The sequence below is a fragment of the Populus alba genome, chromosome 1 (genome assembly GCF_005239225.2).
Source record: "Populus alba chromosome 1, ASM523922v2, whole genome shotgun sequence".
NCBI classification, from domain to species: domain Eukaryota; kingdom Viridiplantae; phylum Streptophyta; class Magnoliopsida; order Malpighiales; family Salicaceae; genus Populus; species Populus alba.
Genome location: NC_133284.1, coordinates 35,407,580 through 35,425,159, shown reverse-complemented (window position 1 = coordinate 35,425,159; position 17,580 = coordinate 35,407,580). Strand labels below are relative to the sequence as shown.

General features: G+C 34.1%; 2 protein-coding genes across 3 annotated transcripts; both read left to right on the top strand.

Moving 5' to 3' along the window:
- The first annotated feature begins 5,694 nt into the window (after window positions 1–5,694).
- Window positions 5,695–7,682, top strand: LOC140954765 (uncharacterized). The gene is made up of 3 exons (XM_073405515.1): window positions 5,695–6,189; window positions 6,323–7,155; window positions 7,542–7,682. Exons 1-3 carry the CDS (start codon window positions 5,799–5,801, stop codon window positions 7,650–7,652), a joined length of 1,335 nt encoding a protein of 444 aa, XP_073261616.1. The 5' UTR covers window positions 5,695–5,798; the 3' UTR covers window positions 7,653–7,682.
- Window positions 7,683–8,048: 366 nt separating this feature from the next.
- On the top strand, window positions 8,049–16,288 carry LOC118055241 (uncharacterized). 2 transcript variants are annotated; one of them, XM_035067075.2, is made up of 14 exons: window positions 8,049–8,915; window positions 9,033–9,239; window positions 9,804–9,875; window positions 9,983–10,063; window positions 10,217–10,254; window positions 10,371–10,458; window positions 10,535–10,675; window positions 12,771–12,962; window positions 13,053–13,132; window positions 13,233–13,305; window positions 13,383–13,484; window positions 13,705–13,810; window positions 14,472–14,559; window positions 15,763–16,288. In XM_035067075.2, the coding sequence occupies exons 1-14, from the start codon at window positions 8,058–8,060 to the stop codon at window positions 15,947–15,949; spliced, it is 2,313 nt and encodes a 770-aa protein (XP_034922966.1). In that variant the 5' UTR covers window positions 8,049–8,057; the 3' UTR covers window positions 15,950–16,288. The 2 variants fall into 2 exon arrangements, 1 of the variants encoding a protein (XP_034922966.1); XR_012168272.1 differs by lacking the exon at window positions 15,763–16,288 and having other exon boundaries at window positions 13,383–13,494.
- The last annotated feature ends 1,292 nt before the right edge of the window (window positions 16,289–17,580 follow it).

Here is a 17,580-nt window from a genome sequence, read left to right as displayed (position 1 = left end):
ATCTCCCAGTGCTTGTCTTGATGACCATACTTGCTGTTGGGCAGATTACAAGTGGCTGCAACTCCTATAAAATTAGAGATGTGTGGAGAAACCAAGCAAACAGCTCAAGAAGAAGCATCTATTCAGCTTTAATAGCATTTACTGCAAGGCTTCACAAGGATCTGGCGATGGTGAGATTGAATACCATCATGGAGTTTCTTGCGGAAGAGTTCCAGTAGAAAAAATCCATTTCACAGCTGATTTGCGTTGTCCTACTGTGCTGTGTGCAATAGGAGCAAAGGCTCAAGAGAAAGATCTGGATATAAAGAGACCATTTTCAATCACTAAACAAGATGTTGAAGCGAGTTCAACATGATTTGGTGATTCCAAGGGCTGCTCATGCTGGTGTAACCATGGGTGAGAACTGGTATACTGTTAGTAATGGAGATAACAAAAATGGTTTCCCAGAAACCCTTGTATTAAATATGTGAAAGCTAATTTAGTCAGAATCGACAAGTGTTGAGGAAAGAGATCCACTTCCTAGCCAGGTTAAGTGCCTTCCTCAAGACTAGTTAAATAATTACATAAGTATAAAACAATATAAAAGATTGAGAATAGTTCACTCGTCACAAGGCTCAGGTCCTTGGAATGGAATCCATGCTCAATTATTTAATATAATAAAACTCAATTATCACACTTTTTTTTTAAAAAAAACGAAATATCTTTTGATCCCAATCTAAAAATAAGCATTTACATTTTCATTGTTCATGAGGAATTGTTTAGTGTAGGTTGCTAGAGTAACTAGGGATAAAAGATTACACTTGAATAAAAACAAAATGCAAAAAATGACTGATACGAACGTATATACGTAAACTTCTGACAAGCAAGACACATCAGTGCAAACTCTAGAGCCTATCTACATCAACTTCATTTGAGGACTCATGCAGCAACTTTCCTTGTGAAAGCAGTGCATCTCTGCGAATAAACCTCAGCTCAACAATGGAGCAATCTACTTCTGAAGTATCAAGAACCGAGGTTTCATAAAGTTCTGGAAGATGTGGATTGGCCAGGTTATGGATCTTTCTGATCCCACGCTTCTTGTTCTTGATCTTTTTCTCTGAGAAAATGCCCTTCACCTGGGCTGCTTCCCTCCTCTTTGAAGTGTTGGAAGCTGGCATCATCCCATTCATTTGGAGATACTTCTCAATGTCAAGCATATCACGAGGAAGTTCAATTCCTCGAAAGAGCTTTCTAAGGTCATCATCCACCTTAATGATCGACTTGGGATCATATGGGGAGGCAATATAATCCTTCGAATCGAAGTTTGATAGCACCCGAATCTGTCCTGCAGGTTTTAAAGCCTGGAAAAAGAATGATTTTCAGAAATCTGACTGTGAAGAATTATACCCATGACATTCTGCTATGAACTTTGCTTAGTACCGCTTCTTATTCTGGTGTCAATGCTTCCCTTGTCTGTAATCATTCAGAAATAAATTTGCCACAAGAATCTAATGCTCATCAGTTTGTCCTCCAAAAGGGTAGAATATCTCTTCATAACATTCAAAATTTCACAAGAAGTTGTAAGGAAATAGAAAGCAAGAGACAAGAAAAATGCTGTCGTACACCTCTATTCCGGCCAGCTTCATGAACATCAAGCAATTTCTTTTTCTGGGCTGGACAATAATGCACCAAAAGGTGCCGCCTGATGGATTGATTTTTTTTCTTTTTAGTCCTCCCTTGATTGATTTCATGTCAATAAAAACATTTTTATTACAAACTTGATTGATTTCATGTCTTATAAACATGACAAAATGTTTTGTTCATGACTTGTTTGGTTGTGGGGATGAGAATAACAAAACGTAGAAAATGTGGAATTTACTCTTGTAATGTCTGTCTCCTAGTTTAGATCATTTTTTTCCCTTTTTTTAAAAGGTTATTTTTTTTCCAATCGGTAGAAGGCATTATAATTTTAATTAAAAAATTATACATTCATCAGTTACCTTTGTATTATTTATATCTAGAATTTGGAATATTAGATGAAAAACGTTTTCTATTTCTCCACGTTGTGCCAAGACAATTTGAATGATGAATAAAAAACTAATTAATTTGACTAAAACAATTTTAAAATAATATATATTATTTTAATATTAAAATTATAACATATTAGATCAATCTAGATTTAACTATTTGAACACGCAATCTTGATCATAAAACCATGATAACCTCATATAAAATAAATTAAAATGAATTATGAAGCATAATTCTCAATCAAATTAATATTAAAAGATGAAATTAAAAAAACATTAATTAAAAAAATATCTAAAAAACAAACCGATTTAACCCGGGTTAATCCACTAAATATGTGACCTAAGTTATAAGACCATGTTAACTTCATAAAAAATCAAATCCAAAAATAATATGAAAACTAATTCCTAGTCGATCAAATATTGAATGATAAAATTAAAAAAAAATAAATTATAAAAAAACCAACCCGATTTAAATCATTAGACCCATAACAAATGGTATGACATCGAGATAACTTTATATAAATAAAACACACAAAAAAAAAAAAACAATCTAAGTTAACCTTGGTTAACCCACCAAATTCACGACTTGGGTCAAGAGGCTAAAATAACCATGTACAAAGCAAATTGAAATAAATTATAAAACATAATTTCTAATTAATCTAATATTAAAAGATAAAATTAAAAAAAAAATCAATTTAAAAAGTTACCTGGATCAACCCGGATTAACTCGTCAAACTCGTGATTAGGATAATGAAATCGGAATAATCTCATATAAAGCAAACCAAAATAAATAAATAAGCCTAATTTTCAATTAATAAAATATTGAAGGGTAAAATTAAAAAAAAATCAATTAAAAAAAAGAAAAACAACCGAGTCACTTGATTAACTTGCAAAAATCCATGACTTAAGTCTTGAGGCTTAAATGACTCCATGAAAAGTAAAAAAAAAATAAAAAATCATGAAGAACAATCCTTAGCAAACCAAATGTTGAAGGATAAAATTGAAAAAAAAAGAAGAGGTTAATCCGCTAAACCCACAATCTAGATCATGAGGTTATGATAATCTCGTAGAAAGTATATTAAAATAAATCATAAAATTCAATACTCAATAAATCAAATATTGATAGATGAAATTAAAATTTTAAAAATATTAATTAGAAAAAAAGAAAGAAAAGAAAAGAAAGTGCCATTGAAATGAATAGTGCCTTGTGGGGTGATCTATAATAAAAACACCATATTTTTTTAGTGCCTATTTGAAAACGCTTTTGGTTCTGCTTTTTTTTGGATTGCTATTAAACCCGGCTCGAGGGTTGACCTGACCATAGGGTCAGGTCCCAAGTCTAATGGGTTGACCTTTAAAGAAAAGCAGAATTAGAAGCAAGTCACACAAGTTGACTCAAGTCAATCCAAAAAAATTTAAAAAAAAATATTTGAGGTTTTAGTATATTATATGAAAAAAATTAAGAAATAATTAATGTGGATGCCAAGATGTATGTTTTAAATAATAAAGTTTAAAAGATTATTTCAAAATATTTTTTTTATCATGCATCAAAAATATATTATCTTCTCCTTTTAAGTTGAAATATTTAAACAAAAAAGATTTCTTATTACACGTTGGAAAAACACAACTTTCTTCTTGTGAGTGTATATATATATATATATATATATATATATATATATATATATATATATATCCAATCCCATATTAAAATAAAATAAAACTATCTTCTTGTGTTTATATAGTGAACTTTAATATGAGTTAGTGATCAACAAGGAAAGGGTAATTGGCTCATTTGTATAAGGTTGGACCGAGCAAGAAAAAAACCTCTGATTACTCCCCGTGTGAGGCAACGCTTATACTTTATGAACCTTTTGTTTTTGGTCCTTAAACTAAAACCATCAATTCAACTCTTCTGCAAAAAAATTCTACTAGACACTACTTTGTCATGTGGAACATCTTTGGAAAAATATGTAAGGCCGTGAATTGATTTTTTTATTGGTTGAGAAAAAAAAATACTTGTTAAAAAAAAATGTCAATCTAGGTTTGTTCCAACAAAGTATGTGAGGCTAGGTTTTTGTGAATTGATTTTTTGTTTGTGGAAAAAATTATTTTGGTTCGGGAAACACCTACACAAGCAAATATCTTTCATCTTTAGAAAAAATACATTAGGTTTGTTATTTGTATATTAATTTTTGGTTTCCTTTTTTTTTTAAAAAAAGGTCCATTGTGGGTTGCATCGGGTTCCTCGAGTTGCTGGTTTACTTAGCAGGCCGCCCGAGTCTTTCTGAGTCAACTACTTACCCAAGTTTGGCTTTTTTCCAACCTAGCCAAGACACTAGGTTGCTCAAATCCCAATTTATCCTCTCATGTCAACCCCAATCTAATAACTATATTTATTTGGCAGGGCACATGTCAAAAACATTAATGCCCCATTTATTTGATGGAAAATAGTTTTTTACTGAAAAGTGGTTTTGTAGAAAATAAATTCCTAAAAAGTGAATTATTTTTTGATGTTTGGTAGTGTTATGGAAAATACTTTCTAGTGTTTGATTATATCATGAAAAAATAAGTTGGAAAATAACTTATTAATATTTTTTTTTCAAGTTTATTAAAATAATAAGAAGCAAATCTTACAAATTCAAAAGTTGAATAAGAATGAAATTGAAAAAAAAAAACAAATCTAATTTCATAAATTATCTCAAGTAAAATAAATAACAATAAAAATAATAGAGATTAAATCTAACATATAAAAGAATTAAAAGATGATGAAATAATAATAATAATAATAATAATAATAATAATTTCATAAATTATTTCAAATAAAATAAGTAATAATCAAAAGAATGGGAACCAAATTTGATAGATAAAAAATTTCAATTAAAAAAATAATAAGAGAAAAACAAATAACAATTATAAAAATAAAGATAAAAGTTAATATAAAAATCAAATCAAATCAAATCAAATTCTAGGAGTGAAATTAAAAAAAAAATTCAAAACAAAATATATAACAATTAAAAGTTTGAGGATCAAATTTATTATAATCAATAAATAATATAAAATTTATAAATTTTTCATATATTCTGGAAAATGTTTTCCATCCAAAATAAAAAAAAAAATACTTTCCTGAAAATCAAACCATATTTTTTTTAATTGGACAATATTTTTTATTAATTAATTTTTTTATTAGCAAACAAATATATAAAAATTTAAAAAAATAATTTTTAGAAAGCCAAAAAGCATCGAAATGATGCTCATGACCAAAAAGAAGCATGCCCAAACTATCACTTAATTTGTAATATATTTAAATCAACGAGATTGGGAAATTTAATTTGAAGATGCATACAAAAGTAGAATATATTATATGTATTTTTTTTTATTATAATGATTAGTTTTTTTTAAATTTATATCAATCAATCAATAATAAATTGAAAAATCGAATAATAGCAAAAAAAGATTTATATAATTCAAGCATGTCCCATAAAATAATTTATAGAAATTTGAAAATAAATAAAAAATCATAAAAGGCCAACCACAAATAAAATAAAATGGATGGAGTTACTTACTTATTTTCTCTCATTTAAAATTACAACGTACAATAACTGTTACGAACTGGTAAGTAAACGATTGCAAACTGGTACGTAGTTTACTTATTACTTCGTAAAATTAAAAGCTACGGTAACAAAACACCAACTCTCCCGCGCACAATTGCACACAAAAAATCAAACGCCACTCTCTCTCCCTCTCTCTCTCTGGCATTTCATTTCCACTCTGCAAAAAACCTAACCCCCCCAAATGGCATCAAATCCGGCAACTATAGAAGATCCCAGCCAAAACTCCAACACCGACGAGGAAACCATCGCTCTCAGGAAGAAACGGTCGCGGCGCGTGAGCTTCGCTGACCGCGAGATCACTTCCGTCCACATCTTCAAGCGCGACGATGAATACGAGACCCCTCCTGACCCCCCTTCCACGAAATCCCCCATATCCGACACAGACGATGAAGTTCGTGCTTTTTTCGGTGACCTCGCGGATAGCGATGATTCTAAAGAAATATCATCTCCCACTGGTGCCGATGATGACGATAACGATTATTCGATCAATTCCAGGAAGTCGTTTTTTCGGCCAGTCGAGTCGCCGTCTCCGGGAGGCAGCAGTATCGTTGGCTCTGCTTCTTGTAACGATGGTTTGTTCTATTTTTTATTAGTATTTGGTTGCAATTTTACTTGCTTTTTTTAGGTCATTGTTGTTTGAATAGTGAATAACAAATATTTTTGGGGAAAATGTTGAAGAATTTTTGTTGCCGTTACATTTTGTAGAGGACAACTTTTTTGGGCCTGTGTCAGCGAGTTTTATTAGAGCTGGAAGATTATCTGATTCTGGTGCATCGGATTGTAATCTTGATGTTACCATGGATTCGACTGCATTTTCAATGCATTACCGAAGTCTTGTGAGGTCAGTGTCTGGAGAAGAGTTTAAGACACCCACTGAGGTTCGTGTCGCTGCGGAAGAGAAAACACCTTCGAATATTACCACCCCTTCTGCTCCAGGGAGTTCCATGGTACTGACAAAAGATAAGAAGGTAACTTCGCAGAATGTTTCTGGTTTTGTGCAAGGTAGTGGGGGTAGAGATTCAAATGATATGAGTCTTGTGGGAGAAAACTTGAAGAGTTATGACTATGGGAAACTTTCTCCTGGTTTGGAAGCACTTTTATCAGAAGCTATGAAGGAGCCGCAAGCGACATCTGGTTTACTTTCTGATTCTAGTAATGTGAAATTGTTGGAGAGGAGTGAGGTTTCTATGTTTGATGAGAATAAGAGCAGTCGCATGGATAGAAAGGATTGCGAAGATAAAGTTGGCAAGTTTGACATGCTTGACATATCTACCAAGGGAGTATCTGTGGCCAGCATGGAATTGGAGGAGGCAAATGTCATTTCTGTGAGCACCAATGCTGGCCAGTGCAGCACTCCTGATAGAACTCAAGGTGTGGCAGTGGATGCATTCACTCATCACCAAGTACAAAGCCCTATTCAGCTGAGCAAAGTGCAAACTGCTGATCAGCTGGGTGGACTGCAAATGCCTAATCAGCTGAGCAAAATACAAACTCCCAATCAGATGAGCAAATTACAAACTCCTAATCAGATGATGCCTGTAAGATTTTTCTCTTGTGGGTTGGATCCTCCATTTCGGTGGTTCCTTCTTTTGTATGAATTCAATAAGTTAATCTGCATAGGCGGTCTTTTACAATTAGTGGCCTGGATTTGTTCTGTAAATTCTCTGCATGATCTTTTCATTTTGTCTTTAAGGGTTGAGATATGATTATGTGGGCATGGTTTTGTTCTGGACAACTCTTGGCTAACCATTTCTAGGTGTTTAGTTGGTGTTTCACAGATTGTGTTGACGTGGTTTCCCTATTGCATTTTCTCTAAGTGATCATGAAGATTCACAATTTTGCTCAACATTTACTGATATGCATTCTTGTCTTTTACAAAATGAAGATGGTTGTTTATGCACAGTTTTTGTTTTCCCTATTGTAGGTGAATAAGGACCACAGTAAAGCTGCAAATGCAATGTATGTGGAGTTGCCTGCTGCTAGTATCGGCATCACATCTAATATGGATACTCAAGTTCTGAAGCTCGATTCATAAAAAAAACATGAATCCAGACAACATTCAGCTGACATTCTTAAAGATCATTATTTTGAGGATAGAAGAAATCAATACAGCACTGATCATAATTCTGATCAACAACACAGTTCCATATCTTCTTTGTCTGCTAAAAGAAGGCAGGAGATATTTTTTGATGCTTCTAATTCCTGTAGACAATTATCATATGCGACACCTTCACCGAAACAACCAGATTCCTTTTTAAGCAAGGCAAACTTAAAAAGCAGTGGGATTCAGCCTTCTCCCCTTGTGTCTAGTTTGAAAGATAGAATTGAAATATCCAAACTCAGATTATCAAAGTTCATTTCTTCTGCAACTTCTTTCAATTCAGTGGTGGAAGAAAACAACAAAGCAGATAAAACTAGCAAACAGGTGGATTCCCCAGTTATGAACTTAGAAAAACGTTTCTCTAGCATTGACCCGAAGGACAGAGATCATGAGAGGTTAAGGTTAAGGAACATAGTTGGCTATGGTACTGTGGCTCCAAGTGATGTTGATAATTTGACTAACAGTGGAGGAACTCTAAGCCTTTCAGAAGATGGGGAATCTCTTATGCACATGTCTGCGTGTATTCTTTCCAAGGAGAGGGAAGTCGGACCACATATTTTGGCCAAGAAATCCGTGGACAGGACATCAGTTATCCCTGAATCCGCCTCCTCATCAGTGGAGATCAAAGTGGATTTCGCAAATCTTCTGAAAACAACCAAAGCATCTGATAATTTTGTTTCTCCTCCATTGAAGGTTTTGGATCAGGGGTTATCATCACCAATACAACATCAAGAAAGTCTCTCTGGCGACATGAAGCAGCAACTGACATTTGATGAACTTGTTAGCGGTGGCTCCAATCAAGACAAGAATTCAGTAGGTAATGTTTCCATCAGTGCCCATGCCACTGCAGTAACTGACAAATTGTTATCATGGTTTGCTGAAAGGAAACCACAATCTGGTTCACTTCTTGATATTAATTATTCGGAAGACAGTTCTCAAGTGAAATGGGTGGATGACAGGCAGAGTTATCTTCAGAATAAGCATAGTGCATCTAAATCTCCATTGAACTTCCAAACTCCTTTGAGGGAGAGGGATGCCTCAAATATTCATCCAGTAAGGCCAGACATGAATATCCCAATTGTTGCTCCTGACCTGAGACATTCTGAAGAGGAACTTCCTGGGGAAAGAAATGAATCTTCTCTGTACACTTCAGCTTCCGTCTACAGTCCTAAGAATGTAAATGGCTCGCCACCTAAGGTCATAGAGCTCTCTCTCTCTCCCCCTCCCCCTCCCTCCCTCTCTCTCTCTCACACACACAGACACAAACACGCTCACGTGGGACTCCATAATTTACGGACCCAGTTTCCTGCACAGGATATTCAGAGTTCTTCTGGTCGAAAAAGAAGAATTAGAGAATCAGTTCTTGAGGATGCAGAACATGCAGAAGAAATTGGGAGGATAAAAAGGAGCCCAGAAAATAGGAATGCGCATTCTGATATGGAGTCCATGCTGGAGTCTTATGAAAGCATCAATGATAGGGAGATGGTTATAGATGACTCGACAGTGAAACATTGGACTGATGTATGTATAGATGTTACTATTCCCTTATATTGTTGTACCTGCTTATGGTCAATTTGTCAATAGTTGAGGTACCATTTATCATAGGTGTGAATTCGGTCTTGCACCTTGTGGTTAGGCCCAATTTCACCTTTTATGTAGTGGTTTCTGCTGGGGTGTTTTCTTCCCAGTGGTTTGTTCCATTACTTTGTCCACAAAAGTTACTTTGTACTCTTTAACATTAAAGGCAGTATTTTTTTTTTTTGGTAGATTGACCATAGGAGAAACAGTAAATTTTACTGCCATAGAAGTATAAATGAATGGTAGACATGCATGATTTAATCAGAAAAACTAGGAGATTTTTTAAGAAAATCATTCCTTGATAGCAAATAGATAACGGAACAAACCCTTGAGGAGTGTTATGTTATTCAGAAGACACAAGGTGGCACAACACAAAAAAGGCAATGGCACTGGGGCCTTTTCTTTCTAGCTTGTTCCAATTTTAGTGTCTACAATACCACAAAGTAGTTTGGTATAATCTCACCCTTTATCTTTTGGATTCTCTCTAACTTTGTTTACACCTTGCAGATTTCACTAAAATTCTCGGGGGACACAAAACAGTTGCTCTCTCCATCAATTGATAAGCTAAATATTAAAGTGGTAATGTAGAATTCAAAACGTGATAGGCATTGGTGATACCCACATTTTTGCCTTTCTGCATATACCTATGTGATTATGTTTCTTTTCTTTTCTGTTTCATTATGTAGATTGGTGTGTTGCAAGATATTTTGGTTCACCTGCAGAAGGTTAAGAAGTTTGAGATGCTTTGTTCCCAAATTCAGCCTCAGGTATGCTTATTAAATTGACTCTGACATTTTATGGTTCTAATCGGTTCTTGGGATGGTAAAAAAAATCTAGCTCCATCATTTCTTCTTATGACAGTGATAACAAATCAAGCTAACCATTTGCCTGATAACACTGTTTTTCCATTGGTTCTACAGAAAACATGCGATCTGTCCAGTGAAGTTAGGAGTAAAAGGTGGCTACTCATCATGTTGTTAATATGTCATGGACGCGGATGGTCATTGGTTCTTATATTACTGGATGGCATGGTTTAGCATAACTGCTTACAATGTTGAGTGGATGTTGTTGCAGAATAGATGAAACAAGATCAGTGCTTTCCAAGTTAGTGTTTGAAAGGGCAAGACTACAATTAATGTCTGCCGAGCGTGAGAAACTGCTGGTATGTTTCCTCTTTTGTGTTTTCCATTCTTAGGGTATCCATATCCTTAATCCCCTGCCTGGTATCTTCCATGCAGAAAAGAGCACAGCAACTGAGCTCTGCAATTCAGGAATCCAAGATTTTGAAGTCCAACAGTATCTGGCATCCTTCTGTGCCTGGTGAAGTTGATGATAATCTTCAAAATTCATGCGTGGATAAAAATGGCAGAAAAATAGAGGTATAAAATCAATTTTAAGATATGCATTGATTTATATGCCCTTCAGCCCATGAAGTGCACTATTTATCACTTTTGTTTTGTTATTTCATTTCTGTATGCACCTGGTATTACCCAAAAGAAGAAAAGAAAATGAGAATGATCAAAGATTTGGTGCTCAAACAATGTTATGGAAATTTCTCATAGTATCTTATAACACAAACGAAGAGCTTTCCAAGGAATTAATGGGAACAACCTGCTTTCTGGAGATTTAAAATGTCAGTTTTTGGGTCTTTTAAGAACTTAGATAGCAAACATTGAATACTTTCCTCGTCAGTTGTCACCAGATGGTGAAAATTGTTCATAAGAATAATAACAAGATCCTGATCATAGCAAGTATTACAAAAATAGAACTTCCAAAATAACAAAATATCACAACTAATAAAATTGCAAATATTTTGAAAATTATTCTTGTTGTACCACACCATTCTCATCTGGATGGAGAAAATCCAATCCTCCAATTTAAAATGTTTGAGAAGTACCACAAGTTTGATTCTTTTATCCAAAGCTTGAAGTTGCACACACCCTTGAACTTGAGATTAATAGTCCTTGGACATGTTTGTAAACAATGATGGCTGTGGCAATTTATTTTTTTCAACCACTGCACCATTAAACTTGCATGGAATAATGAAGTCAATTTGATCAGACAACTTTCTCTTCTTCAACATACATCTTTAATGGTGGAACCTACATTCTCCAGCATAATATACCTGTTCTTCAACTTGATGGGTGTTTCTTCTTGATGCTCCTCATGACAAACTTGTTCTTTGTCAATACCATTCACCATGATATCATAGTTTTGATTTTGTTATTGAGCCAAAAACTTTCCAAGCATACTGTTTTGAGTATGTTGAGTCACATAAGCCAATGTCATTCTTATCTCAACCCTAAGCTGATACAGTCCACTTTCAAGATTTTCCAAATTTCTGGCACCCATGACACCCCCCCCCCGGGCCTTTTCTTATTCTGTTTTGTTAACTAAGATTTGTTTTTGTTTTCCAGAACTTCAATTATAATGCCTTAATTGGAAAAGAAAAAAAAAAGGACAACAAGAGCACTATAGAATTAGATAACATTAAACAGTGGCATCACGTCCTTCAAACAAAGGTCATTAAAATTTAATAGCACCTAGAGTTGAAATTGCAGCAGCAGAAGGTGTTTGTTTTTTGTTGCCTAGACTGCAGCGATGGTTTTTTTCTTTTTTGCTCAATGGTTCTTTCAGGGATGGGATCGAATATGGCTGCTGCCAAAATTGATGTAGGATAGATAAGGTAGAAAAGAAGATATATAAACCTCAAATCCATGAAGGAATTGTTGAATCCACAAGAGCAGATAAACAAAGAGGAAGATCCACCTCTTAAAGTGACCACACAAAGTCTTCATTTAACTGATGATGATATCTTATTATCATTCATGAACTGCCTTCAGATACAGTGCATGATGCTTTATATGCACACAAAAAAGCCCTAGAAGAGTACTGACTAAATAGGGAATAGAATCTTAATAATAATAAAGTCATAACAATAATAAAACCCTGTTACTGCAAATATTACTATAAGAGTACTTCCTAAATAATAGAAATACCTCAGGATTAATAAAATTAAAAATATCTTGAAAATTATTCTTCTTGTACCGCATCATAGTGGTTTGTCCCCTTTTGAGGCTATATGGTTAGTGCATGCCATTTTATAGGATAGATGTTTGCACTCCCTCTGTTCCATGAAAATAGTCCAATTTGATTAAAAAGATCACAGTCAGTCTTAGCAGAGTAATAGAATTTTATAAACTCATTTTATTACAAAGTGGATTGACAGAATTATGGAAATGCAGTGCAAACATTGAAAAATTATTTGAATATTCCATAATTTTTAAATCCATGGCTGAAATGACTTATAATTAATGTTTTAGTTAATTGCACGAGGAAAAATTATAAAAAATTGTGATTGGCCAAAAATCCAAATTGAACTTGCCCGATAGACTTGATTTGTACCCATTCTGATTGCGCATGTCAACTAAACTTCAAGTTTCTGAAGGAGATGCTCTTGTTATTGTCTGGCAGGATTCCAATGAGAAAGTAATCACAATGAGGCATGAATCTGAAGCTTTGGATAGGAATATAAAGAGTTTAACCAAATCTTTCCATAGTTACTGCAAAATGAAAGGCGAGCAAAGCTGTGGCGAGACTATTGCACTAGTTAATGATCATCTGAAGAGGAGAACCTCTTGCAGGTTCATACACAAGGATTTGCAGGTCTTTCAACTATTGTAATGACCTTTGTTACTGCTTGAATTTAAATATCTTATTTTATTGAGAGACAAATCCTGTCATCTATTTCCTCAGTTGTGGGAAGTTGAGGATCTGAGGAGCAGGAATGGTCAACTAAATATTGTCCTCAACTACCATGGCTTCATCAGCCAAAGGTTCCTTCTTTGCTGAAACTTTTCTCCTGGTTGAAAATCTGTGGTTGAGATATAAACTGCTCATATACTTGAGTGTGTTCTTTTGTTTTATGAAAAACAGGTTCACAATAGATGCTGTTCCGGCCCGTAGTATATCTATTGCAAACCAATTGAATCACACAACCATCATGAAGGTAATCAAGTCAAATTGTATTCTATATGTTCAATTAATTTTCAGCACTTATTCCTAAAAATGTTTCTTGTTCATTAGATCTTCCCTAATATGGATGCTTGTGTAGCATTTTCATATGCTCTAAATTCTGAGACTACTAAGAAGTATGCGGGCTCCAAAATTCTGGCTCAAGAAACACAAGTACGTCATGGTATTATTTGCATTCAATTCTTTTATATCCTGCATTGAGACTCTTTGGATGCTATTATGTCTTTTAGCTTACACGGAAACTTCCAATCTAATTACAGCTGAAATGTATGCCATGTGCACTTTCTGTGTTTAATTTTCTTTGTTTCCCATCTGGGTTATTCTTACAAGCAGTTGATGTTTTAAATCCTTAACTATTATTGTTGTGATGCAGGTTACCAGTTCACTATTGCGTAATCTACTAGATGTGACTGAGGAAGTACAGCAGGCACAAATAGAAATCAGAAATCTGGTTAAGACAAGCTTTTCTTCTCCATCTGGTATAAACAACCCCCCATGTTCATCTCCAATCCCTCTCCTATGTCTTCATTTACTTGTGGGTTTGGGATCTATAACCTGATCAAATGAATTATATTCTTAAGATGAAGGTTGTCTGCATTACATGTTGCAGCACTAAAATCAAATCTTGAGCTGTTAGGTTTACATTCATAGGATCAATATTGAATCTGAGTGTCGAATGACTTTCAGTCATTACTGCAGTTTGCCGTGAACAAGATCAATTTTGAACCTGGGTAAAGCCCTTTGAATCTTGATGATTGGTACAAGACAATAGAGTTGTGTTTGTGCAGTAATCAATGCCACCATACTTGGGATGGAAACATGCAAATCAATAAGCATTACATAGTGATGCACTCTTTGTTTTCTGTTAGTCCTGCTGCCTTACAAGGTGACTTGGTGATCATAGAAATGTTTACGTATTCAACACATGCATCCTGGTTTCCTATAATCCTCTAGTGATGATTATCTTATTTGTGTAAAATTTATTTAATAATTGATGCAGTTGATTCATTGAACCTCCTGCATCTGTGTGATTTCTTGATTGTTTATGCCTTTTGAACATGCCATAGAAGCATGTGCATTTAGTCTGCTCTGCTTGGGTATGGTATATTACATATTATTATTATTTTATTTTTTTTGCAGTTGAAAAGCTTGATCTGCTGCTTTGTTTCGTTGATTTTAACACTGGTTGGAAGGTGGTAGTGACTCTTGACATGGCATGTTTGAATCGGTAAACCTGCTTGTTCATTCCTTTTTCATGTTGAAAAGGTCTTGCAAACTTCAATGCACTTGCTTAATTATATTATTATAATTGATAATAGATATAGAATATTCTGTATGCAAAAATAAACAACATTTTTTTTTTTTATCTAGTTTTGCATTCCTACATGTTTAGTGGAGAATGCTTTCAGCTGTTTACTTTCTGCATGTCCCATCACCTTGTTGGTCTATTTACACAGTGTTGGTCTAGCATACAATCTTAAGTAGGTCCAAAGGGGGTTAGTCTGTATAGAGGCTTACCCTTCTGATTTTTGTATCAATTGCCTACTCCCAAAACTCAAAAGACGTCCCAGCTTGAAACCTTTACCATCATACCAGATCAAAGAAAGATGCTATAATTTTAGCATGCACTTGTTTACTTTAATCATGTGTGTGTATTATTCCTAGAAATAATTTACTAGTAAACCTGCATGTTATGTGAGCCCAATAATCTGACACGATTTCGGTTGGTTTGATCATTGTAGTTTTGTAATGTGATTCTTATGTGATGATTCTATTTATCATCAACAGGGACATCATAGGACTTATTGGCTAATCTGCTGAATACACTCGTTTGGATGTGTCAATCCTCCATGTAACAGGAATGTTAACTGTTAGAAAATTAATCATTTTATCAACCTTCTAATAATTGCAACCATTATCTTTGTGAGAGTGTTGTTGTTGATGTCCATGCTCATCTTGTTAAAGGCAAAATGAGAATTGTTGAAACACATCCCAACCAGGAGCTGAGCTTTGTTTCACAGTACGCATCATGATTGGGAATGCAAATCAGATTATTTACAAAAATAAAAAAAAGCAGATCATTTGAGTTGATTGTTGTGTAAATTTTAACCCAGCCTGTTTTAGGCATTTCCATTAAATTATTTTGTTGTGAAATGGTAAGGGCATCTGTCATTTCTTGTATTGGATTTATTTTTCACTACAAAGAAAGTTTCATAACAAATTATGCATTAACTTCAGCAATTGTAGGTAGTATTGGGAAAATAAATGAATCTAAATCATATACCACTTTGAGGATCTTGGACCTGTAACCTGTGGCCTACGATCACTACTTTCATATGCTGTCTTCATTTGTAACAATATTGCTACTCTTTACAGAGACATTTACTATGTCTAATGATTGCGTTGTCTGATGACATGGTTTTTGAAACAGTGGAGTTTATCCATTAGCAGCCATTCCATATGAGTTACAAGCTTCTACTAATGGAGCACACAAGTTGTTGCCCGAGTCACTCTCAGCTCAAGTAAAAGCTGCTGTTGATAATCTTAGAATCGGCTTTTCAAGGATTGTAAGGCTGTGCAAATGCATATCCCAGGTGATGCAATCCTTGAGCACTTGAATGCAGTGAAGGGTCCGTCTGTATTCTGTACTTGCTTTCTGGGTGTTCTGGTCAGTTTGCTGATTTTACTATCATATCATTCTGTACCTATAATCATTAGTAGAGATGTATTGTTCACGGTCATTTGGTGCAATATGGATGGAGTGAAACTTCAGAATATTTGCATCACTATCGCGCCCAGGCAACTTCTGCTGGGACAATATATGATCTTTGGTTTAGCTTCTCTTTGGTGTACAGTCAGGTTCCATTAGAGGAGTCTTTCTACCTGATATCTGCTGTGATGGGATAGGAAAGGATTCTGAGATGTATGTGCTCTTTATCTAGATGCGTGAACTTTTATTTTCTGTTTTTCAGAATCCTAGTTGCCTTAGGGGTGGAGATCTATTTAGTTCCATTCCTCTGAGATTGGCATCAATTTGTTATAATTTAGGCTGTGTTTTCCTTGCTAGTGAAAATCAGTGTCGTCACAACAAATGGACTTGTTGACTTATAGTTGCCTTCTTGTTGCAGTGAATTCTAGATGGCCCAAGAACTAGTTAATTAATCCCCTGACTGCTCGGTCAGCTGTTAAAAGACATAACATGGATATTCATGAGTGTGGGTTACTACCATTACCAAAACCTCCTTAAACCATGGTAATATGTGGAGCTTAACAGTAGATAGATTTTGTCAAGAAGTCTAATCCAAGTCTGTAAACAGAAAAATGTTGGAGTGATTAATAGGGTACTTGTAGAAGATTGGAGGAGATAACTTCACTTGTTGAGTTGTTGTTTGGTGCATGCATAGAACATGGCAAGAAATAGTTTGGTTGGACATCCTTATTTTTGTCCAACCTCTGCCTATAAAATACCTATTCTTTATTAAATTTCTATTGAAGAAGTCCATCTTTAATTATTTATTTGAGCTGCTTATCTTTTATAATTTATGTTATGGTGGCCTTGATGAGTTTCATCAATGGAGTGGTGAAGTAATTGTTGAGATTTGAGAAAACAAATTTATATAAAAACATATTGATAGTTTTTTTTTTCCTGGATTAGAGGTTTTTATACAAGGGGTATTGATAATTATCCCAATGCTATATAACACTGTCACCTTTTTCATCACAGTTCTATTAAATTTACTCAAGATATATAGTAAAGGTATAATATAAGAAAATATATATTATAATTAAAAGGTATTTATATAAAGGAGAAAATTAGAAATTAAACAAGTTTTCATAAAGGATTTTTCTTGAGAACGATAAAAAATAGAGAACAAAGGAAAGCCATTTGAACGAATTGTTTTTTTTAAATAATTTGGAGAGTACAATCAAACGTGAGCTTTTTTGGAGAGGGTTTTGTTTGAGAAATCTTTTGGGAGAAATTTGAAAAGTAGAGTTATGTGTCAAAAAATTATGACAACATTTGATCTTTCACGGTATAGAAATGAGATGTACATAAAAAAGTAGTTTTATAAAAAGTACTTTTAGTTGAGAAAAAATAGGTGTTTGGTTAAAACTGTGGTTGAAATTGAGGTTGAACAAAAAAGTAGTTTAATGTGTTTGGTTAAAAAAAATGCTTTTCAAATTGAGGTTATAAAATAATTAATATATATATATATATATATATTAATGATTTTTAATTTAAATATTG

What these genes read in the sequence shown, in the direction of transcription:
- LOC140954765 (XM_073405515.1), top strand. Translation starts at nt 5,799, where the DNA reads ATGGCATCAAATCCGGCAACTATAGAAGATCCCAGCCAAAACTCCAAC. An exon ending in CTCTGCTTCTTGTAACGATG is followed by an intron (nt 6,190 to 6,322) that starts GTTTGTTCTATT and finishes TACATTTTGTAG; the next exon opens with AGGACAACTTTTTTGGGCCT. An exon ending in CTCCTAATCAGATGATGCCT is followed by an intron (nt 7,156 to 7,541) that starts GTAAGATTTTTC and finishes TCCCTATTGTAG; the next exon opens with GTGAATAAGGACCACAGTAA.
- LOC118055241 (XM_035067075.2), top strand. Translation starts at nt 8,058, where the DNA reads ATGAACTTAGAAAAACGTTTCTCTAGCATTGACCCGAAGGACAGAGAT. An exon ending in TAAATGGCTCGCCACCTAAG is followed by an intron (nt 8,916 to 9,032) that starts GTCATAGAGCTC and finishes TTTCCTGCACAG; the next exon opens with GATATTCAGAGTTCTTCTGG. An exon ending in ATAAGCTAAATATTAAAGTG is followed by an intron (nt 9,876 to 9,982) that starts GTAATGTAGAAT and finishes TTCATTATGTAG; the next exon opens with ATTGGTGTGTTGCAAGATAT.